The 25,799-nt window shown below is 48.2% G+C and overlaps 1 protein-coding gene across 4 annotated transcripts in view; it reads left to right on the plus strand.

Moving 5' to 3' along the window:
• FANCD2 (FA complementation group D2) overlaps positions 1-25,799 on the plus strand; it is a 188,493-nt gene that overhangs the window by 117,454 nt on the left and 45,240 nt on the right. For all 4 annotated transcript variants that reach the window (XM_073352718.1, XM_073352719.2, XM_073352722.1 and 1 more), the window contains exons 34-36: positions 5,878-6,005; positions 8,001-8,100; positions 9,265-9,387. In XM_073352718.1, the coding sequence (XP_073208819.1) occupies positions 5,878-6,005; positions 8,001-8,100; positions 9,265-9,387 (351 nt within the window). The remainder of the gene's footprint in view (positions 1-5,877; positions 6,006-8,000; positions 8,101-9,264; positions 9,388-25,799) is intronic.

Genomic DNA, 25,799 nt, shown 5'->3' on the forward strand with positions numbered 1-25,799 from the left:
GTGATACCCCTTCATTCTTCCTTCCAGGAGGTGAGTAGGGTAAGTGGGGTAAGCCAGCTAAGGGCCAGCACATTAACAAGAGTGACCTCAGGCTCCATAACATTCCAGACCGAAAGGGCTCCATTGCTGAGATACCAAAGACTGATGCTGCTGTAGGGTCCCTCCACAGGGATACGGTTAGCTCCTCAGAAGGGGAGTTCTACCCTATGAATCCCACAGATAGGAAGATGGAGGCCATTCTCAAACAAGACTTTGAAGCCGCCTCTGCTACCTTCCGAGCGTCCCTGGGAGCAGCTGCCTGCTTTGCAAGAGCATCTCTCCTGGCTGGGAGATCACAAAGCCCTTAAGGAGAGAGATCACCCTGACTTTGGCTCCATTTTAATGAATATCTCCCTAGCAACAGTGATTGTAGCTGACACCTCAGTGAATGCAATGAGGTTCTCAGAATGAGCCATGGCTTCTGGCTAAGCTGCCAGGCACTACCTCAGAGCATTTGCCCATGGCTGCAATAGCTTTTTCACCAGCTTAATCCCAGTCTTGCTCCCTCCTTGTTCCAGTCCTGCCCCTGCCTTATTCCTGCATTGGATCCAGTCTTGCCCCTGCCTTGCCACACTCCAGGTAACCCAGTTCTGACCCTCTGCTCCAATTCCTGAGCTCTGACATCTGGCCTCTGACGTCTGGCCTCTGACTCTGGTTCTGACCCTGCTCTCAGATTCCAGTTTACCAACTCCTGTTCTGAACGCTAGGCCTGACTCCTGTTCCGACCACTAGGCATGACTGCCCACATCCCAGCCATGTGACGGTTTGAGCAGCCCACAACACAAACAATAAGAGCTGATACGGTGAGTATGGATTCTACAAAGGCCAATATCTCTCTGATGAAGATAGTGGGAACCCTACAGACCTTGCAGGACCTAGCAGGCCCAGGCTATCATCCTAGAGGCACAGAATGCAGTCCTGCAAGATCAAGCAGCCACCCTGTTCGCTCCACTCCCTGCTTCTCACGAGCCTGAGCTCTCTCTGCCTAACAAGTTCAATGGTATTAGCAAAAAATGTCATGGGTTCCTAAATAGGATCAGCTCCTGTGTCTGCTGTGCCCACAGTTGAATTCCATTGACCATGCCCGAGTAGGACTGATTATCAGCCTGCTTACTGCGGGGAACGGGGGGTGTCCTGGTTTGGTCTAGAAGGTCTCTGTCTGTCCTCCAGAGTCATTAAGTAATTGCTTTCATCTAGGAGAGCAGTGACACTAAACGTGTACTCCTCTGTCTGGTCCAGATTCTACAACTGGTACCAATAGCACAGTGCAAATCCCGGAAATCCTGGAATTCCAACCATTCTGGACTTTCTCTAAGAAGGCATGGACAGAAGCCTTCAGTACCATTGCGTGTTAGGTAGTTCTTGTTCAGTCAGATTCCTTCTAGCTGTCCAATTATCCAGACTGATGGTCAGTCCAGTCTTCCCAAAATGGGACCTTCTGCTAATTTTGAGGGCCCTACCAAGGACTCCATTCGATCCTCTGACTTCAGTGTCGGCCTTTTATTTATGCTTTGTATTTTAGTAGCTGCCATGTCTTCCAGGCTAGTGTCGAAGCTGGCAGCCTTACCCATACACGAGCCTTACTGTGTGTTTCATGTGGTTAGGGTGGTGCTCAGAACCAAAATCCCTTCTTCCTAAGATAAATTTCTCCCTCCACGTTTCCCAAGAGGTTATGCTTCCTTCGTTCTGTCCAAAACCACAACATCCAACAGAAAAGAAACAGCAAACCTTACATGTCAGAAGAGCTTTAAAATCTATCTAAAGCATACAGAATCCTCGAGATCAGGCTCTATATTCATGTCTTCCATCCAAAATGCCTCCATTGCTAGGTAGATTAGACTATGTATTATGGAAGCCTACAAATCATCAAAGGTTCCTGTTCCAGAAGGGATCAAGGTGCACTCCATGAGATCCTTAGCATCCTCCTTAGCATCCATGACATACCAGGGCACAATCTACACTAATGAGTAGCTGTGTAACCACTGCCCTGTAACCTGGGATGCCCTTTGCAATGCCTTACTGCTGTAGCTTCCAACCTGGACTGCTCACAAACAGCCTCCAGCATGTAAGTCACTCCCAGCCATGTCTGTGTGCTGCAGCCAGCCAGCCACAACTTGGCCCTTACCAGCCTGAGTTATGCTGCAGGGTGACCCCAACACACCCGCAATCCCAGATCTTCCCTCAGAAATTTATGCCCTGTGCTGCCCAGCCCTTTCCTGAACAGTACAAATATATTAAGTCCTTTATTCCTTTAAGGGAATAGTATGCCAGTTTATTATTTTAAATAGAGTACCCAGACACCCCAAATGAAACACACTGGATTAGAGAAAACAGTAAAACAAGTTTATTAAATACACAGAGAGAGATTTTAAGTGATATATATGAGGCATACAAATCAGAAATGGTTGCAAAAAAAAGAAAATAAAATGTTTACTAATGCTTAACTTAACAAACTGTATTAGATCCAAGAAAAGTTTTTTACCACATACTCCAGCAGATACTGACCAAACTCTCAGGACCCACTCCCAGAGTCCAATGGCTGTTTTCCTTTGTCTTCTTAGGGGCAATGCCAGAGACAGACAGGGAGAGAAAGAAGGGTCTCTTGGGGGTGTCTGCCCGTTCCTTTTATAGTCCTGTCCTCATTTGAGAAGCATTTGCAACTGGGAGCAAGGCGACAGGCAGTCTGGTGAAGAAAGGAAACTCCATGTTGTTTCTTTGCTAAGATGTAGATTTTTGTCCCTGCTCCCTTCCTTGCCAAAGAATGGCCACTTAGCAGGTAATGTCCATTGGGTTTGTTGACTGATCAGGCTGAGGCATCAGCTTGCCCTTTGTCTCTGAGGAACTGGTTTAGCCACTCCCTAGACTTCTCTGGGGAAATATACTTCAGTCATGATTTCAGTTTATACACAAACTTTACATATAATGTTGCTATGTGCAGTTTGCCATTGTATGTGCAAGTTATGGGTTTTCAAATGAGACTCACAAGGCATACCTTGTACAAACATCATTACAGTAGTGTGTAGGGTGTGAACACAGTATCCACTGTCACCACATCCACTTCGGAAATTTGCAAAGCAAGCACTTGGTGTACAGCTAACACCTTCATTAAGCACTACAAGATGGATTTTCTGTCTTCCGCAGAGGCCTCCTTTGGCAGGAAGATGCTGCAGGCAGTGGCCCAGAACTAATATAGACCTTTGAGTGAGCTCATAAAAAGAGGGTGCGTCTTTTCTGCCAAACTCTTGTTTCATAACTCTCCCTATATCTTATCACTACTCTCTACTTCTCAGATATCCAGAATTGTGGGAGACACTGAACCATGGAACAGAAAATTTTGTAGCGATAATTTTCTTTCTGCAAACAGTGTCTCCCACGATTCTACCCACCCTGGATGGCTCATGAGTTGGAGTCAGATACTAAGTGGAATCATTACCACAGGACTGTCTTTCTTGGTCTAATATACATAGTTATTTTGTTATCTCTGGAATATTTGTTAATGATGTTATACATGTTTCACAGTTTGGGAATAATTCATCTGGTGGCATGCGGGAACAGAAGAGGTGTGGCCAGACCAGAAGGTGCTTAAACTCTGCTGATCCACCTCTCTGAGCTGCTGAGAAAGGAGAGCACCTCAGACTTCCAGAATTGTGGGAGACACTGTTTGCAGAAAGGAAATGATCAGTAAGAATTTTTCCATTGCATCAAATGGGCCAAATTCTCTTTTGCATGCAAGGTCTACTGGACATTAAAGTGTGGCTGTCCAGAAGACAGTAATGGCGCCCCTATTCTGTTAATCTATGCCCCAGCATTAGTTAGAGCAGCCCTTAGACTGCTCTAACTTACACCTCTGACATAAGGTCTCAGTATGACTTAACATGAGTAGAGAAGTGGCATAGTGTACCAGAGCATCCCCTCTTTGCCCCCAGCATGCTCCTTATACTGAGATAAGATGGGGCAGTTGGCCAGCTCTGCCAGCCTTATGCCAGCAAGAAGCTCCATTCCATCAAGGGAATTCTCTGTTGAGTACTGTATGGTGAGAATCTGACCCCTTTGTGTCTCGCAGTGTTAGAGACTCTGGCTCTAAAAATCAAAGGGACACCCTCATTTGAAAATACTGCATTCAGTTTTAGTCTCTCCATCTCAAAGGGATATAGCAGAAATAGAAGGAGTTCAGAAGCACGTCATGAGAATGATTAGAATCTAGTGATACTGAGAAGGCTTGGTCTGTTTTGCTTAGCAAGGAGATGAAAGAGAGAGAACATGATAGAGGTATGGGATAGAGAAGGGAAGGTAGATCAGGTGCTATCATTATACAAGATCTTATTATACAAGAACAAGGGGGACATTCAATTAATGTAAAAGTCAACACATTTGAAATGATAAAAAGTAAGTACGTTTTACATGATATCATTTGCTTGTGGAACTCATTGCAACTGGATACCGTTGAGACAAGGAGAGTAGTAGGATTCAGCAAAAGGAATAAACATTTATATGGGAGAACATCCACAGTAACATAAGATAAAAATAGTCGCAATCCCCATGCCCAAGTAAACCTCAAACTGTCTGAGGTTAGACAGAAGCTTCTTTTTTTTTCAGGTTTTTCCAGTACTGTAACTCCTCACTTAACGTTGTCCCGGTTAACATTTCATTGTTACGTTGCTGATCAATTAGAGAACATGCTCATTTAAAGTTGGGCAATGCTCCCTTATAACGTTGTTTGGCAATCGCCTGCTTTGTCCACTGCTTGCAGAAAGAGCAGCCCATTGGAGCTAGCTGGTGGGGGCTTGGAACCAGGGTGGGGCGGCAGTCCCCCATCAGCTCCCCTAAGTTCCCTGTGCGGCAGCCACCCAGCAGGCTATCAATTGCCGGGCAGTTCAGCTGTCCCTCCCACCACTGCTGTGTGCTGCTCCTGCCCTCTGCCTTGGAGCTGCTTCCAGGAGCCTCCTGCTTGCTGTGAAGGGAGGGGAAGAGCAGTGCTAATGTCAGGGTGTCCCCCTCCCCCCCGCTCCTGCCCCTTTACCCCATCTCCACAGAGTGGGGTGGGGTGTGGGGGGGAGAACAACATGACAGGGCTCAGGATGGAGGGAGCTTGCTGGCAGCAGGTGCTGTCAACTTGCTGATCTACTTTAAAAGGCAGTGTACTTAGAGTGGGATCAACGTACTTAAAGGGGCAATGTGCGTCTCTCTCTCTCTCTCACACACACATGGTGTGTGTGTCTGTCTGTCTCTCTCTCTCTCTCACACACACACACGCGAGGTGTGTGTCTCTGTCTCTCTCTGCCATGCTGTCTCCTCTTCCTCCATTTGTGCTGCCTTGTAGAGTGTGAGGCTACATTAACAACATGTGTTAACCCTTGAGGGCACAGCCGAGTGCTAGTTCATCATTTAGCAGTAAGGCATTCCCTGGGAAATATCCCACCCTTTTCCACCCTCTGACTTCACCACCTCAACCAAGCTTCACAGTCATCATTGCTGTGTACAGTACTAAATTGTTTGTTTAAAACTTATATTTGTGTGTGTGTGTATTATATATATAATCTTTTGTCTAGTGAAAAACATTTCCCTGGAACCTAACCCCCCCCATTTACATTAATTCTTATGGGGAAATTGGATTCGCTTAACATTGTTTCGCTTAAAATAGCGTTTTTCAGGAACACAACTACAACCTTAAGTGAGGAGTTACTGTATTGAGGCATCTGGTGCTGATCACCATTGGAGACAGAATGCCAGGCTAGCAGGATCTCAGGGTCTGATCTGGGCTGGCACTTCCTCTCTTTCTGTGTATATATGTGACATATCTGCAATGTCTTCATCCCTTTTCTTTCCTGTCACCCACAGCGAGAGTTTTCACTACTTGCTGAATTTCCAGCACAGCGTTCCCAATTTCCAGTGTGCACTTACCCTCACTCAGCTCCTGATTGTCATTGCTGAAAAACCTGTGGCCAGTTGGAAAAAAGATAAAATAGGTAATGTGTGCAGAACCTCTTTTCCTGGACAGGTTCTTTATCTGTAATGCTTTGGCTATCCTTTATCTGTAATGCTTTGGCTTCTCACCAGGCAGTCTAGAAAACTTGCTAACATGAATAACACTAAATGTATTGGAAGCTCTTTACCACCTGCTTTATTATATGTCAGTCACACAAGAAAACAGTGTACAGTTCTATTAGTTTTTTGGTTTTTTAATCATTCTTCAGTAAGGAGAAATGATGGCTGAAAGGCAAGATGGCTGAGAAGAAGCGTTTAACTTAAGCCTAATTCTACACACAGTTTTAATCCTGACTGAACTATTTTGGTTAGGGGGGTAATTTTACTGATAAAAGTAAATTGGTACAACCACTGGAGTCGGCACAATTGTACCACTATAAAGGTGCTTGTAACAGTATAGCTTATTCACATACATTAACGAGAATAAACTATAGTGGTATAAGTACATCCCAATTGGGGGACTGTTCCACTTTAACTATTTCTGTTCCTGACACTATACAGTAAAGTGTTACAGTAAAGTGTTAGAAAAACTATAACAAGCCCTAATAAAGCAAGAGGAGCAGCTCTTGCAAGCTGATTAGAGTTCACTTGCTAACGGGGACAGTAGCCACATGGGCTGAGAGATCTTCTTGCAAGGAATATGCAAGGAAACTTGCTGGCCTTCATTTCCCATGTTCACCAGATACTGCTAAAGCTAAGAGTGCAAGTTTGCAGGCTCCTCTCTGTAAAGTGTTGCATTCTAGCGGTGTCTCAGATCCACAAAACTATTCAGAATTATACACAGTTACTTCATCCCAGGGAGAGAATGTAGGGGTGAACTGTCTGCCCTGGATAGTGTTACAAATTGCCCTTCCCCCAGAGCAATTCAGTCAAGTTTGAGAGACACTCAGCAGGTTTTAACAAGTTATTGAAAATTACAATAGGACCTAACTATATGATCCTAGGCTACAATACTGCAAGTAAGTAAAATCTCACTCCCTGCTGGATGGTCCAGCCAGGCGTACCAACTGCAGTTGGATGAATCTGTTTCTCTGTCTAGAGTATGTCACTAGTGCACTACACACCACACAGAGAAGCTCTTAACACACTCATCTATACTCTAGGCTACTCATGCGCCCTGTGACAGGCACATACCCAGCATGTCCAGACATGCCCCAACCATGGCTTCCCTTACTGCTAGAAAACGTGAACACATACTAAAAGATAAACATTAAAAAACAAGAAAGGGTAAAGGTGGCTCACCCCGGAGACATGGGAGCATCTCAGGGTGCGGCCTGTGTGTGGGCTCTATAGTCCCCTAACAATAGGAATAACGATGAAAAATTTACTCTTACCTGATCATTTATTTTCTTTGGCCATTTATGTCAGAGAAGCAGATGCAGCCTTTGGAGGAAGATAATTATTTCTGATTACAAAATTCTAAACTGTAAATTTGCCAGTTCAAATTAATATGAAAATGCTGTGGCCAAAGGGAAAGTTCACCTGTCACCGGTGCACTAACATTTGAGTTAATACTTGTATATCAGCTTTGGAAAACCTCATTTCTGGTTTCCCAAGGGGGTGACACTTAGCCCCTGCAGCAGGGAAAAACTGATCTCTGGCTCCACAGACCAGAGGAAGGAAAGGAAACCCATTGTAGCATTGTCGGACATGAATGGACAAAGAGAGAATGACTCCAGTAAGAACCACTGTACAGGCCAAGAGCTCACTAGACTTGTATATAAATCTCATTAGTGTGGTGAGTAATGATCTCTAAGGAAAACGCCTTTCCCAACTCCCTCAGCTTTAGCACTTTGGCAGGCACCTGTACGGAGAACATAGTATCTGCTTGAAGTGGAATTACATTGTAATTAGCCAGAAGCATTCGGCTATACTGCATTTGTATGAGGGAGAAGAAAATTATCTTGGATGCTTGTATTCTCAGTGAGACAAAACACATCCAGGCCCCTCCTCATTTTATTGCTTATCTTTGACAGCTTCACTTGCTAAGCAGTTCCTCTGCCAGTCATGGATGCAGCCTAGTGGCATGCGAGAGAAGGGTAGCCAGTTCAGTGATGCACTACACACTCTGGTCTGGTAAGAATGCTTTGCTTCTGCTGCAGTAACTTGGTTTCTGAGAGCAAACTCTCTTCATAAACAGCTTTAGTCTCAGTTTCTGTTAAGGTATTCTGGCTAGATCAAACCAAGGGGTTCTTTAAGAGTATCCAGTGCACAATGTGCTGTAATGCTTCTCCAGAAAGCCTTGTCAGGCGTGGGGAACAGGAAAAAATATAAACAGTTCTTGAAAAACAGATTGGAACAGTTTTCATAACCTTATTTTTTTCCTCCTAAGACAAATAAGACAGGAAGCGAACAGTAATCCTACAGGATGTGCAAACTGTGTCTGGAAACTGATGTTTGTGCAACTGCTTATTGGAAAATGCAGTTTCAAAAGCAGCCATTTAAAAATCTTTTACTTTCAAAAGGATGTTAATCAATATCATCAAAGCTTTCTCAAGATGTCTGTGAAACTGCACCTACAAATCTGAAAGTATGAAGAATTTTATTTTTAGTTAGCAGGGGATCAAAATCAGCCTTATATTGATACCACAGTTGCAACCTTAAATATGAAGAGGCATCCACCTCTCTGCATTAGATCATACACCTGTGGAGCCAGGCCTAGAACTCTGTACCTATAGTTCCAGAAACACAAGCCTCTACCACTTGAGTTAAAGGAAAAACTCTGTTAGACCTCGGCTATAGAAAGACCTCCAAGCCTTCTGTTTTTTCTACACCGAATTTGTCAATACAGTCCAACACACATGCGTGTGTGTGTGTGTGCATGTGTATATATGCATTCTGGCAGTGTAAAGGGGCTATAGTATAGTGTCTGATTCTGCTTCTATTAAAGACAATGGTAAAAAGCTCTAATTGAGATCAGTGGGAGCAGGACTGACGCAAAACTAACCACAACAGATAATTGTCAATATTTTTGCTTAATTGCAACCTATTTCTTCAGGTGTAGCTGCCATGTCAGTTTAAGGAGTTCTAACTCTCTGGAAGGTTGTGGCAGGGGAGACTATAACCAGCTGCTGATGAGCTAGAGAAAAAGGGAGAAAGGCACAGGTTCAAGTCAATGATTTTCAATGACATGTAACTCAGTTTGGCTAGAGGGAAGTCAGGAATGGGATTTGTAATGGAAGCTACTGTCCTGCCCCTGCATAACATGTACTGACTTGTTATCCTGATGTTTGGGTTCAGTGTATATATGGAGCACACAGACAACATCTTGAAAGCTGTGGAAGACATCTCCAGTGTTGGGGTCCCAGAGCTGATTAATTCTGCTAATGATGGGTATTCTTCGACTTACCCCACGCTGACCAGGTAATAACATCAACAAAGACCTTGAATCTCATGTGCTGCACAATAGCAATCACTGGCTTCCGATATTCAGATCTCTTATTGTCTGGTCTGTCTTGTTTTATGTTAAGGTTTCACGCTAGTAATGTTTATACATCTGGGAACTGCTAGGCATTTTTTTAGCAGTGCACATTAAATCTGTACAAAGTCAGCTTTAGCCAGTGACAAACTTCCACCATGCTTCAGAGCAGGGTTAAGTTTATTATCCCTGAACCAATGCTAATAGATGAACATAAGGCAGTCAGTCCTTGAGTGCTGATGGCCAGTCTGGGTGGTAGTGGTGGTGTATGGTTGTGATGGTTCTCAGGGTGCCTAAAGCTGAGTCATCTTGTTACCTTCTGCCTCCAGTGAGAGGGACACTTGCTTTTGCTTCACTAGGAACCAGCTTCTTGATGTCTCCAGCCTGTCAGCCACCTAGACAATTGCCTCTGGGCTATGACAGCCCCTGCTTTGCCTTACAGGTAACAATAGATGTACCCCAGTCCCTGAGCCTCTTTGATGAGTTCCCTTGTAACGATCAGCCCTTTATTGACTGAACATTCACAGAAATACCAGGTCTGCTGTCCCCAAGGGAACTGTGTACACACCAGATTGAATGGTTCAATTCAGGATCAGCTCCTTATACAAAACGACAGTACTGAGGTATATTTATAGTGAAAACAATCATAAGTTTATTATCCAAGATCAAGATTTAAGACATAGTGAGTAAGGATAATGAAAGCAACTGGTTACTTATAAAACACAAGTATAACACGCTTTGTGAGATGAAATTTAACAGACTAATCTCCAGGCTAAATAAGTTTAGCTCATCCTAAATGTCCTTTGTAGCATTTTCAACCAAGCTTGGTTGAGATCCCATTTTCATGAATATAAACGTGCTCTCAGTTTACTTCCTAGATGCAAGAAGACTAGGGTGCTTTCCTTGTCCTCCATTTATAGTCCAATAAACCTTTGAAGTGCCCCCCCTAACCCCCAAAGGCTCTTTCCTTCTCTGGTCTCTTTCTGTTAAATGTCACTATTCTTCATCTGCATTTAGCTCAGACTGGTGATTGATTGTGGATGAGAAAATACTAGATTTACATTTCAACAGATAGATGGACAAACATCTCTCATCTGGCAGGAAATCAGTTTTTCACCTCTGCTGGGGTTAGCACTTAGATACAAACTATAAGAACATCTTTCCAATATAGATACATAACTCCTGAGATGAGAGGTACATAATTTTACAGTGCTACTCACAAATGTGTTACACTAACTTTCCTTTGATACCTTACACGACATTTTTTGATGAACCAGGATGTACATACCAGAATCAGGATATACTTGTAACAGTTGCATCCCAACATCAAGGGAAGGGATTCTACTCCATATATTTCTTGGTCCCCCAAAAGAATAGGGGATGGAGACTGATTCTTGATCTACACCAACTAAATGTATTTATCTGAAAATCAAAATTCTGCCTGGTCACATTGGCATCAATAATCCCCTCTCTGGAATAGGGCACATGGTTTGTGGCTCTTGACATGTAAGATGCTTATGTTCATATAGACATTTATCTATCACGCAGAAGGTTCCTCATTGGACAAGACCACTAACAACTCACAGTCCTCCCATTCGGACTAGCTACAGCACCCAGGGTCTTTACAAAAGTGCTTTCAGTGGTGGTGGCTTGGATGAAAAGAAATGGCTTACTGTCTTTCCATATGACAACGACTGGCTCCTGACAGGCAGGTTCAGCAGAGAAGTCCAGTCAGTGACCCTATTCCTATTCTGTCTACTATCTTCCCAGGGAGTCTGTGTCAACAATGAGAAGTCCACTTTGACCCCCACGAGGTCCATAGACTTCACAGAAGGAACACTGCATTCCACTACAGCAAGAGCTTATCTTTCCATGAAGAGATTGCATGCCATGAGTGACCTTGGACTACTGTCAGGATCGGTCTTTCCCTCCTAGGGCACATGGCCTCATGCACCTACATATCACCATTTGCCACGCTTTATCTCTGTTGCCTGTGAACCTGGCTTCACTCTGTCTACTCACCAGACAAAGACAACTGTCAATGCCAGAGTAACAATTCCAGCCATCGTTATGGCCTCTCTTGTTTGATGGACATACCCAGAGGAAGTTTGGGTGGGACTTCCTTTCCTCCCACCAATACCCAAGATGACTGTCATCACAGATTCTCCCCTCTTAGGCTGAGGAGCCCTTTTCAACAATCACACTGCATAATGCATCTGGACCCCTCAGGAGGTCAGCTTGCACATCAACTTTCTGGAATTAAGGTCAGTCTGTAGGGCCTGCAAACACTTTCATTCCGCTCATCCAATCCCAACACATCCAGGTAATGTCAAACATTATGTCAACTGTCTTCTACATAAACAAGCACATGAGGAAAAGATCCCTCTCCCTGTGTGTAAAGACACTGGACCTCTGGAACTGGCATATCAGAAATCACATAAGCCTATCTGCAGTATACCCGCCAGGTGCACAGAACTCCCTAGCAGACAGTCTCAGCAGATATTTTTCAACAGACCATGAATGGGAGATTCATGATTTCTTTCTGAACTAGATCTTCACCCAATGGGGAGCACCATTTTGGAATCTCTTTGCCTCACAGGTGAACAAGAAGTTCCCCTGTAGTGCTCCAGAAAAGCTCTGGGCTGCAGCTCAAAGGGCGATGCTCTGCTGCTATCCTGGATGGACCACCTCAGATATGCCTTCCCTCTCATCCCACTAATACCACAAGTCCTGCCAATGATCCATCAAAACAGGGCTCCGGTCATCCTTATTTCACCCAGCAGGCCGAAACAATCCTGGTTCTTGGGCCTCTTGACCATTTCAACCTGTCTGGAATCTCAATCACATCCTTTCAGTTCTCAGCAAACCTCCCTTGGAACCATTAGCTATGTCCCATCTCTTGATGAAAGTAGCCTTCCTCGTCTCCATCACATCAGCTAGTGGGGTGAGAGAGGTGGGGGCATTCATGGCAGCTCTGCCATATACCATCTTTCATAAAGGGAAGGTCTCTCTTTGCTTCCACCCAAAATTCATCCCTAAAGTAATTTCGGAGTTTCACATAAATCAAATCATCCTCTTAGTGGTATTTTTCTTCACTCTGTATTTTTCTTCACTCCGACAGGCAGTGACATTTTATCTACAGAGAACAAAAGCAATTAGAAAAATACCAAATTTTTAAAATCACCGTAGCAGAGTGATCAAGGCATCAAGCTCTATCTGCACAGAAGCTCTCTAAGTGGATCTTGGGCTGCATCATCCTTTGTTACCAACTAGCTCACACTCTACCCCCAACCCGAGTGTGAGCACCCATTCCAAAAGAGTGCAAGCAACCTCTGCAGCATTTCTGAGAGACATACCCTTACTAGATATATGTAGGGTGGCTACCTGGAGCTCCATACACACCTTTAGAAGACATTATGCATTGGTCTAGACTTCTACTGCAGATACAGCTGTGCGATCATCAGTACTACAAATGCCCATACCATCTACATCCTTGCACCCATCTGCTCTTTGACTACTGCTTACTAATCTCTCAAAGGTGGAATAAGGACCAGCCCTGGAAGAAGAAATGGAGGTTACTTTCATGTAACTGGAGGTTCTTTGATATGTGTGGTCCCTATCTGTGATCTACTATTTACCCTCAGCCCCTCTGCTGCCGATTTTGACCAAATTCATGGTAAGAAAAGGAAGTGGAGAAGCATTGGTCTGCAACTCCTCTTAGTGCCCTCAGTTTGGAGCACCAGGAGAACAACTGCACATGTGTAGTCCAATGGACACTGCTTACTGAAAGTCTCTGGACTCAGGCACATGGAGTGCATACATACATATGGAATATAGATAGGGACCACATATCTTGAAAAACCTTCAATTACAGGTAAGTTACCTTCATTCTCCTTCTGCTGCCTTGTACTGTTAAACTGAGAGGTGCTGATCACTGGATGTATCACAGACCTCCTTGAACATGATGATTGTGAACTAGTCCTTGATACTTTTGAACTCATGCTTCAGTTAACATAACAAAAGATAAGTTATACATGAGCTCTCACTGAAGACAAAAGGAGATTTGGACTGAGTGGCTGGAAATCGGCTACAATTTGAGAATTGTGGGTTGCAGTTTTATTTTGGAGGCAACGTAAACACAGTATTTGGTGGGGGGAGGGAGAACTAGACATGTTTAATAGATTCTTAGATTCCAAAGCCAGAAGGAACCATTGTGATCATCTAGTCTGACCTCCTGTAATAACACACAGGCCACAGGACTGCCTCATAATAATTCCTAGAGCAGATCTTTTAGAAAAAATCCCATCTTGAGTTAAAAATTGTCAGTAATGGAGAATCCACCATGACCCTTGGTAAATTGTTCCAATGGTTATTTACCTTCACTGTCAAAAATGTACACCTTATTTCCAGTCTGAATTTGTCTAGCTTCAACATCCAGTTATTTGGTCATGTTATATCTTTCTCTGCTACTGTGAAGGCTTCCTAGGAAGGGAGGGGTAATTAGGGAATGGAGGAGTGGGGGAAAGGAGGGTTTCGGATTGCAGCAAAGGGGAAAGGGATGAATGGTAGGGGAGACAAGATAGGTTGGGGACTTAGTTGAGGTAGGCATGGCACCATCCAGCTCTGCCAGTGGACCCCTGCAGCTCTTGCAGTGGACTCAAGTACACCTAGCCCCCAGCTCTGCCTGTGGATTCCAACCACCCAGCACCCAAGCTTCCTGCACGCCTGCCAGTACACCCAACCCCTGTACATCCTGCAGCTGTGTCAGTGGACCCCACCACCCCTAACCATCAGCTCTGTCAGTGCATCCCAACATCCCCAACCCTAAAGCCCCAGTTCTATCAGTACACCCCAACCACTCTGCACCCCAATTTTCGTGCACGCCACAGCTCTGCCAGTACACCCCTGCCCTGAACCCCTTCGCTCTGCATCCCAACTCTGCCAGTCCACACTGACCCCACTGCACTCTCCAGCTCTGTCAGTGCATCCAACCACCCTGCAGTTCTAGGCCTGCTGGTACACTCCAACCACACTGCACCCCAATTTTCCTGCACCCCACAGCTCTGCCAGTGAATCCCTACTGTGAACCCATTCCCTCTGCTCCCCAACTTTGCCAGTCCTCAATGATTTCACTGCATTCTCACTGCATGTCAGTGAATCCCAACCACCCTGCACCCCAACTCCATGCACTCCATAGTTCTGCCAATGCATCTCAACCACTGTGCACTGCAACCCCTCAGCACCCCCAGCTCTGCCAGTGCACTCCAGTCCTGCATCCCAACCCTGTGCACCCCCCAACTCTGCCAATGAACCCCAACCCCCCTACACTCCCAAAAATGTTGGGAAGTAGAAATTGACATGTGAATGCTTCCTGGGAAGGGAGGGATAATTAGGGGGCATAGGAGTGAGGTTGTGGCTGCAAGAAGGGAGGGGGGATAAATTGGGATGAGTGGTAGGGGAGGAGAGAGAGGTTGGGTACTCAGGTGAGGGAGGCTTGGAGGTTAGAGGGAATGGAGGGATGGGGTCTGGGGGTGAGTGGTAGGGGAACTGGGGAAGAATTGTCAGCCTCACACTCTCCCCTCTTGCGTGTGCCCTATCTAGAGGATTCTTGCTGCTTTAGTGGGGTCTAAGCCCCCCTCCTTGCTCCTCTCATATGATCTGGGATAAGGTGGGTATTTTCGCCTCTGGGGGAGTGAGCCATTCTCGCTGCCCTCTGTGTGTGTGCCAGGGTCTGGGGGCCCATGCCCATCTGCAGAGGTTGGAACCTTTCTCTCCAGCCATGTGTGAGCCAGGATCTCTAGAAGTCCTGCCCCTTTGAGTGGGGTGCTGAGAACCAGTATACTGCTTACCTCTCACAGGTTCTAAAGCAGTGGTTTTCAAACTGCGGGTCGTGACCCAGTACTGGGTCGTGGAATGTAAGGTACTGGGTCACGGCGGCTCTGGTCAGCACCGCCAACCGGGCTGTTTACAGTCCCGTCGGCGGTGTTGCCCAGCTAAGGCAGGCTAGTCCCTACCTGTTTCGACACCGCGCTTTGCCCTGGAAGCGGCCAGCAGCAGGTCTGGCTCCTAGGCGGTTCCTGGCCAATTGGAGCTGGGGTGGGTGGTGCCTGTGGGCGAGAGCCACGTGGAGCCGCTTGAGCACCTCTTCCTAGGAGCCAAACCTGCTACTGGCTGCTGCTTCTGGGGTGCAGTGCCAGTGTGGTCCACAGTGCCAGGACGGGTTGTGCCGCCAACCGGGAGCTGCCCGAGGTAAGCCCATGCTCCAATCCCCTGCCCCAGCCCTGAGCCCCCCCCCCCCAACCCAGAGCTCCTTCCTGCACCCCAAACCCCTCATCCCCGGCCCCACCCCAGAGCCTGCACCCCCATCCCAGAGTCCTGACCCACTCCTGCACTCCAGCCCCCTCCCACACCCTGAACCCCCTCCCACACCCTAAAGCCCACACCCCAGCCCTGAGCCCCTCCCACACCCCAAACCCCTCATCTCCAGCTCTGTTTGGTCGCGGACATCAACAATTTTCTTCAACTAGGTCACCAGCAAAAAAAGTTTGAAAACCACTGTTCTAAAGCACTCAGGAGGGATTGGGAATACCTGGGGAGATAAATGGAGCAGTTTACACATCTCAGAGCTATTGTTCCCAGCTCTATCATCTTCATGGGCTGAGAACATCACATTGAGATGAATGGGTCACTTCACACCCCTCTGAGCCTCTTAAACTGCTGATACGTGTGTAGAGGAGCCCTTTCCCTCCTTCGACCCTCTATCCTTCATGTTTAAAGGACAGTGCTTCCAAGTGCTATAAAATCCACATGCATGCACAGATTTTCTTCAAATTCGCTGTGACTTGTGGGAGTGCAGAGTAGGGTGAGTGACTGCAAGGCAGTCGCAACTCTCTCCCCATCTGTCAAGGAGGGAGGCCACGTCCCCTTGCTACAATGCCTCTGGAGCAACTCAATTCAGGGTAGAATTAGCCGACAGTTAGTAGGTCCAATCCTGCAGTCCACGCCTGGCAGCAATTGAGTCTGAGACACCTGGTCCTCAGACAGGGCAGGGCAGCCAGCAATTAAGGGCTCTGGCCTGCAGTCAGGCAGAGCAGCAGTGAGTCTAGGGGGACCCAGGTCCTCGAGCAGGGCAGGGCACCAACAGTTAAGGGGCTCTGGCCTTGAGTCAGGGCAGAGCAACACAGCAGTCTAGGGGGATCAGTTCCCTGGCGAAGCAGACAGCAAAACTGTCCAGTGCCCTAGCTCGGGTGGACGACGACCAACGCAGGCCTCTTGACCTAAAGGTGGGGAGGCTGCCACCCCCAGAGGTGGGGTAGCAGGGGGTAGGGAGACGCCGGCCCACCTGTCACCACTGCGTCCCAGCCCAGGGCTCTAACAGTGGCGGAGTGGTCCGCCACTGGGTCAGCAGAGAATCCAGCCGCAACATGCTGGCCAGCTTGCAGTGAGTAACACAGCTGAGCCCTATTCAGCTTCCTTGGGCTCCTTCCTACACTCCCATTCGGGGGTACCTGGTTTCCAGGGTCGCCATTTGTCTCACTAGTGTAAATGACTAGTGGCAGCCCCAACAGCTCCTCCGGGTCTCTGGTGCCTGCCAGCTCTGGCAGTCCCTCTGGGTCTCTGGCACTGTAGCGGCCTCTGTCAGGTCCAAGCTCCAGCTGCAGGTGGGAGATGCCCTGCTCCTCCAGCAGCTCTTCTCCAAGTGTGCTGGAGGGCCCGACTTTTATATTTCCGGTTCCTGTGCCGCCCCTCTGCTTCCGGCTGGGCAGCTGCAGGTGTCCTGGCTCTGCCCACCAGAGGGCGGTTGTGGCTCTCTCCCTGTCCATCAAGGAGGGAAACCACATCCCCTCACTACATTCCCCCCGTCAAGTCCAGCCCCCACTCTCTGGGGCTGGTATGATCCCCCTCTCCCAACTGGGAGAGACCATCAGCGCTTGCGTTCTCCTTTCCTGCCCTACGTTGTATGGTAAATGGAAACGGTTGAAGGGCGAGATACCACCTCGTTAGCCTTGCATTGGTGTCTTTCATTGTCTGGAGCCACTTGAGAGGGGCATGACCCAGGAGGTAATACTGAAGGGCCTCCACAGCCCATTTAACTGCCAGGGCCTCCTTCTCAATGGTTAAATAGTTACGTTCCTGGGGGAAGAGCTTTCAACTAATGTGAAGGATGGGATGTTCCTCTCCATCGAGGGTCTGGGAGAGGACAGCCCCAAGTCCCACTGCCGTGGCATCGGTTTGGACCACAAAACTACAAGAGAAATCAGAGCTATAAAGCACTGGTTCATGGCAGAGATGGTCCTTTAGTGTCTGAAATGCTTCGGCACACTCGGGGGACCTGTGGATGCGCTGCAGCTGGTCCTTTGTTAGGAGTTGCGTCAGGAGGTCAGCAATCAAGGGAGAGTTGGGAATGAAGCGGCAGTAGTAGCCTGCCAGCCCCAGGAATTGCCTCACTTGTTTCTTTGTGGTTGGGGCGGGGTGTTCTTGAATGGCCTGGATCTTCCCGACTAGGGGGCACACCTTCCCCTGTCCCAGGACGTACCCCAAGTAGGTGGTCTCCTGGTAGCCAATTCAGCATTTCTTGGGGTTAGCCATCAGTCCTGTGGCTCAGAGGGTCCGTAGGACTGCCACCATCTGGCTCAGGTGCTCCTCCCAGTGACGGCTGTAGATCATGACATCATCCAGGTAGGCCGCAGCACACTCAAATTGTGACTGGAGCAGGTGATCCATCAACCACTGTAAGGTTTCAGGGGCCCCATAGAGTCCAAAAGACATATGGGTAAACTGGTAGAGCCCGCTGGAGATAGTGAAGGTTGTCTCCTCCTTTGAGCCTTGGTCCAGTGGGATCTGCCAGTACCCCTTCGTCAAGTCCAGGGTAGTGATATAGTGTGCTTCACCCAAATGGTCAAGGAGTTTGTCTACCTGGGGCATTGGGCATGCGTCGAATTTAGAAATGGTATTAATTCTCCAGAAATCATTACAAAATCACCAGGTCCAGTCTGGCTTAGGGACAAGCACAGTGGGGTTGCACCACTCACTTTGCAACTGTTCTATGACCCCCTAGCTTCAGCATCACCAGGACCTCTTGTTCCACAGGTGGAGTGGGAGAGGTTGGGTGTTTTCACAAACTACCTCCCTGGGCGGGGTGGGGTGTCAGCTTGGTCTGCCCCGGTACTGCTGTGAATGTCTGGGTGTCTCTGTCAGGGTTCCCTCCCCACTCAGAACTCTGGGGTACAGATGTGGGGTCCCTCATGAAAGACCCCATAAGCTTTTTTCTACCAGCTTAGGTTAAAAACTTGCCCAAGGCACAAATCCTTCCTTGTCTTCGGACAGTTCTTCTGCCACCACCAAGTGAGTTAGACAAAGATTCAGGAAAAGGACCATTTGGAGTTCCTGTTTCCCCAAAATATCCCCCCAAGCCTCTTCACCCACTTTTCTGGGGAGGCTTGAAAATAATATACCAACCAAATAGGTAAACAAGGTGAGCACAGACCAGACCCTTTTAGGACACTAAAAACCAATCAGGTTCTTAAAAGCAGAACTTTATTATAAAGAAAAAAGTAAAAGAAGCACCTCTGTAAAATCAGGATGGAAGGTAATTTTACAGGGTTGAGGTGGGGCAGCGACTCACTGGCGTGGTGCCTCCTGCTGGTTGTCCAGGGAATTAGCTCTTTCCAGCCCCGGAGCACCTCTGCCAGCTGATGTCTCTCATGCCACTGGTCCCCGTGTCCCTCCCGGACCCCGGTGCTCTTTACCCAGGGGTTCTGCCCACCGCAGCAACCCACAGTCTGGGTCTCCCCATTCAGGGGAACCCCCAATCCCCACATCCGTCACTCTGGCTGGTAGACCTCATAAGTAACAGGGCCAACTTGGCGGATGATTTCATAGGGGCATTACCACCAGGCTAGCAGTTTGGACTCCTCAGAGGGGAGCAACACAAGGACCCAGTCCCTGGGTTCAAAGATCCGTGCTTGGGCTCCCTAGTTGTAAGTTCGGGCTTGGGCCCCCGGCGCAGCCTACAGATTTTCGTTCTCTAGGTCCCTGGTTCGTGTCAGGTTCTCATGAAGTAACAGGACGTATTGAAGGAGCTCCTGGGCTGGGGATGTGGTCTGCTCCCAGGTTTCCTGCATCAGGTCTAGCGGGCCCCACAGCTGGATCCCATAAAGCAGCTTGAATGGGAGAATTGGATAGAATGGCTCCCGAATTGCAAGCAGCAAAGGTGGAAGGAGTCGGTCCCAATGGTGCAACTCCACCAGGGGGAACTTCTGTAACACCCCCTGGAGAGTCCAATTGAACCTCTTGATGAGGCCATTTGTCTGAGGGTGGTAAACTGAGGTTCACAATTTTCGGATCCCTAGAAGACTGCACACTTCACGAAGCAGCCAGGAGGTGAAATTGGTTCCCTAGTCAGTTAGGATCTCACTAGGTAAGCCTACCCGAGCAAAGATTTTTAGAAGCTTGGCAGCGATGCTCTGTGCAGTGGTGGACCACAAAGGGACAGCCTCGGGGAAGCTGGCATAGACCATGACTACCAGGATGTAGCGGTAGCCAGCCACACTCTTCATAAGGGGTCCTTAGCAGGTCCATTGGCAACCCTTTTGAATGGTGTCCCCATCACCGGCAAGGACACCAGGGGGGCCTTTGGGATTCCTGTGGGCACTGCCTGCTGGCAATCTGGGCTGGAGGCACAAAAGTTCTTAATGTCCTGGTACATACCCCGCCAGAAGAACCTGGACAAAATCCAGGCTATGGTCTTTTCTTGGCCCAAATGGCCAGCGGCCTGGAAGTCGTGGGCCATCCTCAACACTGCCCATCGGTGACAATGGGGTACAACCAGCTGGGTTCGAGGCTTGTGGGTGCAAGGGTCCTGGGAAACCTGGTAGAGGCATTCACCATCCAGTTTGAAGCGTGGCCACTGGGTTGCGCACCATGGGTCCATAGTGACTCCTTTGACATAGACCAACTGTGATGTGCCCTACTCAAAGTGGGGTCCGTTCTCTGGTCTCAGCTGAAGTTCACTTCCCTACAAACAGCGGGGTCTTTATCTTCCGGCTGGGTCAGAACGTCATCTTGAGCGTTGGTAAGCCTTCCCTCCTGCGGGTCCGGAGGGTTCCATGGGAGGCTCCCTTCAGGCCCTTCATAGTCATCCTCAAGGGGGTCCCCCTTGAAGGCCAGCTGGTCTGGGGCAGTCATAGATCATAGAATCTCAGGGTTGGAAGGGACCTCTGGAGGTCATCTAGTCCAACCCGCTGCTCAAAGCAGGTCCAACCCCCAATTTTTGCCCCAGATCCCTAAATGGCGACCTCAAGGATTGAACTCACAACCCTGGGTTTAGCAAGCCAATGCTCAAACCACTGAGCTATCCCTCCCGGTCTGTAAGGTCGCAACGTGTAGGACCTGGCTGAATTCCGGTCAGTCCCGCCCGAGGATGATGAGGGATGGGAACTTCAGGGCGACCCCACAGTCATCAGCCAGGTTATCCTATCAATCATTAGGGATAGTTGAGCGCTTGGATACGCTTTCACATCCGCATGGATGCAGCAAAGTCGGATTCGGCTGTGGATCAGGTCGTTATCCGGGAAGAGGCACTTCCGCACCATAGTTTATCTGCAGCTGGAGTCCACCAGGGCATCCATCATCCTCCCATCAAGGCCGGCAGGGACTGTCACCTTGGGGTTGGGGTACTGGCAGGCGCGGGTTTCTCTGGCATAAACTTTGCCAAAGGAGCAGTCCATGGCGGGGCACTGCCTCTGGAGGTGTCCAAAGCAGCCAGAACTAAAACAAAGCTCAATCTCAGCTGGTTCTTCTTCAAGTGGAGACCCGGTGGGTGCTCCACTTTAGGTGATTGCGTGCCCCTGCGCCTCTAGTCAGAATTTCAACAGCAGTAGGTGGGCCGCATGTGCACTCTCCCTGTCTTGCACCTGCAGTGGCGATTAACTAGCGCTGTACAGCCCCCACCCCCCACACCTCTCCTACCAAGTCCACGTCTAAGAGGAAGCATTCCCCTACTCTGACTCCAGCATCAGTACTGACTGCGCTGCAGCAAAGTACCTACAAGTCGACAGGGACTTCCAGTACTGTCAAAGCTACAGACCCTATGTGGGCAGGCTCTAAAAAGGAAGGCAGAGACAAGACTGCCCATTCCACCAAGGCACTGGTGGCAACAACTAAATACTCAGTGCCTCTGCAGTTTCTAAGGCACTGACGCCACCTGCTGGCTCCTTGCCGCATAGCAAGGATGCATCGCACCGAAGCTTGCTCCGTCCCCCTTAGTGCAGTTGATGTCAGCACCTGTACCGCAGCAACTCTTGGCACCGCAGCAAATGCAGACATCTGTGCCGGTACCAAACTTACAATAGTTCCTTACACCTATGGACCTGTCAGTAGCCCTGGCACCTGAGTCACCTCTCCTTGGTACCGACAGTGCTTTGCCATTTTCACCACCACACTTGCCACTGGCTACATCTGCCCCTCTCTCCTCCAGCGAGGAGGACAAGGAAGGGGAAGTTTTTTCAACCCAACACTCCTCACCTTTGCAAGGCAGTTTCAGATCTGAGCCACAAGTGCAGCCTGGGCATCACCCCAGATCAGATTTCCAGGGATGGTACAGACATCCTTGGGGACCTCCACTAGTGCTTTTCCCACCACAATGGCCCCTCTAGGACCTGTGGGCAGCGTACAGGCAATACTACTCTGAACCCCCGCTAGAGTCTCCTCACCAGCGTCAGTGGTGCCACTCGATGTTTCCCATTCACAATCTTTTGAGGAAATAGAGGAGGTTCTGAACCAGGAGGCTATTCCTGTCACCAACCCTCCTCCCTCGCCTGATGAGATCATCATACCTCCACCACCTACTACCGGAAATGAATTCAAACAGTTTCAACATCTCTTTATAGGGATAGCTGACACACTCCAAATATCCCTCGAGGAAGTCACTGAATCACAACACAAGCTCCTGGACATACTTTGCACATTGACCTCCTCCAAGATCACCCTGCTGATTAATACTGTAATCATGGAGCCCGCCACAGCTATCTGGCAGACCCCTGCCACAATCCCACCTACATGTCAGAGGGTGGATAAAAAATATTACGTCCCTTCAAAAGGGCTGGACTCTCTCTCACCCCCAGCCAAACTTTCTGGTGGTAGACACAGTTAATGAACGTGGCAGGCAATATTATTTCAGGACCATCCCGTATGACAGAGTGGAAGAGCCTGGATCTACACAGCCACAAGGCTTATTCATCAGCGACATTACAATTTAAAATCATAGAATATCAGGGTTGGAAGGGACCTCAGGAGGTCATCGAGTCCAACCTCCTGCTCAAAGCAGGACCAATCCCCAACTAAATCATCCCAGCCAGGGCTTTGTCAAGCCTGACCTTAAAAATATCTAAGGAAGGAGATTCCACCACCTCCCTAGGTGATGCATTCCAGTGCTTCACCACTCTCCTGGTGAAAAAGTTTTTCCTAATATCCAACCTAAACCTCCCCCACTGCAACTTGAGACCATTACTCCTTGTTCTGTCATCTGCCACCACTGAGAAAAGCCAAGCTCCATCCTCTTTGGAACCCCCTTTCAGGTAATCAAAAGCAGCTATCAAACCCCCCCCCCCCATTCTTCTCTTCCGCAGACTAAATAATCCCAGTTCCCTCAGCCTTTCCTCATAAGTCATGTGCTCCAGTCCCCTAATCATTTTTGTTGCCCTCCACTGGACGTTTTCCAGTTTTTCCACATCCTTCTTGTAGTGTGGGGCCCAAAACTGGACACAGTACTCCAGATGAGGCCTCACCAATGTCGAATAGAGGGAATTGCCCTCACCAATGTCGAATTGCCAGCAGAACGTCCCTCAATCTGCTGGCAATGCCCCTACTTATACAGCCCAAAATGCCATTGGCCTTCTTGGCAACAAGGGCACATTGTTGACTCATATCCAGCTTCTCGTCCACTGTAACCCATAGGTCCTTTTCTGCAGAACTGCTGCCTAGCCTTTCGGTCCCTAGTCTGTAGCGGTACATGGGATTCTTCCGTCCTAAGTGCAGGACTCTGCACTTGTTCTTGTTGAACGTCATCAGATTTCTTTTGGCCCAATCCTCTCATTTGTCTAGGGCCCTCTGTATCTTATCCCTACCCTCCAGCATATCTACCACTCCTCCCAGTTTAGTGTCATTTGAAAACTTGCTGAGGGTGCAATCCACACCATTCTCCAGATCATTTATGAAGATATTGAAGAAAACCGGCCCGAGGAACGACCCTTGGGGCACTCCACTTGATACCAGCTGCCAACTAGACATGGAGTCATTGATCACTACCCGTTGAGCCCAACAATCTAGCCAGCTTTCTATCCACCTTATAGTCCATTCATCCAGCCCATATTTCTTTAACTTGCTGGCAAGAATACTGTGGAAGGCCATATCAAAAGCTTTGCTAAAGTCAAGGAACAACACGTCCACTGCTTTCCCCTCATCCACAGAGCCAGTTATCTCATCATAGAAGGCAATTAGGATAGTCAGGCATGATTTGCCCTTGGTGAATCCATGCTGACTGTTCCTGATCACTTTCCTCTCCTCTAAGTGCTTCAGAATTGATTCCTTGAGGACCTGCTCCATGATTTTTCCAGGGACTGAGGTGAGGCTGACTAGCCTGTAGTTCCCAGGATCCTCCTTCTTCCCTTTTCTAAAGATGGGCACTACATTAGCCTTTTTCCAGTCGTCTGGGACCTCCCCCAATCACCATGAGTTTTCAAAGATAATGGCCAATGGCTCTGCAATCACAGCCGCCAACTCCTTTAGCACTCTCGGATGCAACGCATCCGGCCCCATGGACTTGTGCTCATCCAGCTTTTCTAAATAGTCCCGAACCACTTCTTTCTCCACAGAGGGCTGGTCACCTCCTCCCCATGCTGTGCTGCCCAGTGCAGTAGTCTGGGAGCTGACCTTGTTCGTGAAGACAGAGGCAAAAAAAGCATTGAGTACATTAGCTTTTTCCACATCCTCTGTCACTAGGTTGCCTCCCTCATTCAGTAAGGGGCCCACACTTTCCTTGACTTTCTTATTGTTGCTAACATACCTGAAGAAACTCTTCTTGGTACTCTTAACATCTCTTGCTAACTGCAACTCCAGGTGTGATTTGGCCTTCCTGATTTCACTCCTGCATCCCCGAGCAATATTTTTATACTCTTTCCTGGTCATTTGTCCAATCTTCCACTTCTTGTAAGCTTCTTTTTTGTTTTTTAAGGTCAGCAAGGATTTCACTCTTAAGGCAAACTGGTCGCCTGCCATATTTACTCTTCTTTCTAGACATCAGGATGGTTTGTCCCTATAACCTCAATAAGGATTCTTTAAAATACAGCCAGCTCTCCTGGACTCCTTTCCCCCTCATGTTATTCTCCTAGGGGATCCTGCCCATCAGTTCCCTGAGGGAGTCAAAGTCTGCTTTTCTGAAGTCCAGGGTCTGTTTTTTGCTGCTCTCCTTTCTTCTTTGTGTCAAGATCCTGAACTCGACCATTTCATGGTCACTGCCTCCCAGGTTCCCATCCACTTTAGCTTCCCCTACTAATTCTTCCCGGTTTGTGAACAGCAGGTCAAGAAGAGCTCTGCCCCTCGTTGGTTCCTCCAGCACTTGCACTAGGAAATTCTCCCCTACACTTTCCAAAAACTTCCTGGATTGTCTGTGCACTGCTGTATTGCTCTCCCAGCAGATATCAGGGTGATTGAAGTCTCCCATGAGAACCAGGGTCTGCGATCTAGTAACTTCCGTTAGTTGCCGGAAGAAAGCCTCGTCCACCTCATCCCCCTGATCCAGTGGTCTATAGCAGACTCCCACCACGACATCACCCTTGTTGCTCACACTTGTAAACTTAATCCAGAGACTGTCAGGTTTTTCTGCAGTTTCATACTGGGGCTCTGAGCAGTCATACTGCTCTCTTACATACAATGCAACTCCCCCACCTTTTCTGCCCTGCCTGTCCTTCCTGAACAGTTTATATCCATCCATGACAGTACTCCAGTCATGTGAGTTATCCCACCAAGTCTCCGTTATTCCAGTCACATCATAATTGCTTGACTGTGCCAAGGACTTCCAGTTCTCCCTGCTTGTTTCCCAGGCTTCTTGCATTTGTGTATAGGCAGTTGAGATAACTCACTGATCGTCCCTCTTCCTCAGTATGAGGCAGGAGCCCTCCCCTCTCATGATCTCCTGCTTGTGCTTCCTTCCGGTATCCTACGTCCCCACTTATCTCAGAGCTTTGGTCTCCTTCCACCGGTGAACCTAGTTTAAAGTCCTCCTCACTATGTTAGCCAGCCTGCTTGCAAAGATGCTCTTCCCTCTCTTTGTTAGGTGGAGCCCGTCTCTGCCTAGCAA

This window comes from Lepidochelys kempii, chromosome 7 (assembly GCF_965140285.1).
Source record: "Lepidochelys kempii isolate rLepKem1 chromosome 7, rLepKem1.hap1, whole genome shotgun sequence".
Classification (NCBI taxonomy): domain Eukaryota; kingdom Metazoa; phylum Chordata; order Testudines; family Cheloniidae; genus Lepidochelys; species Lepidochelys kempii.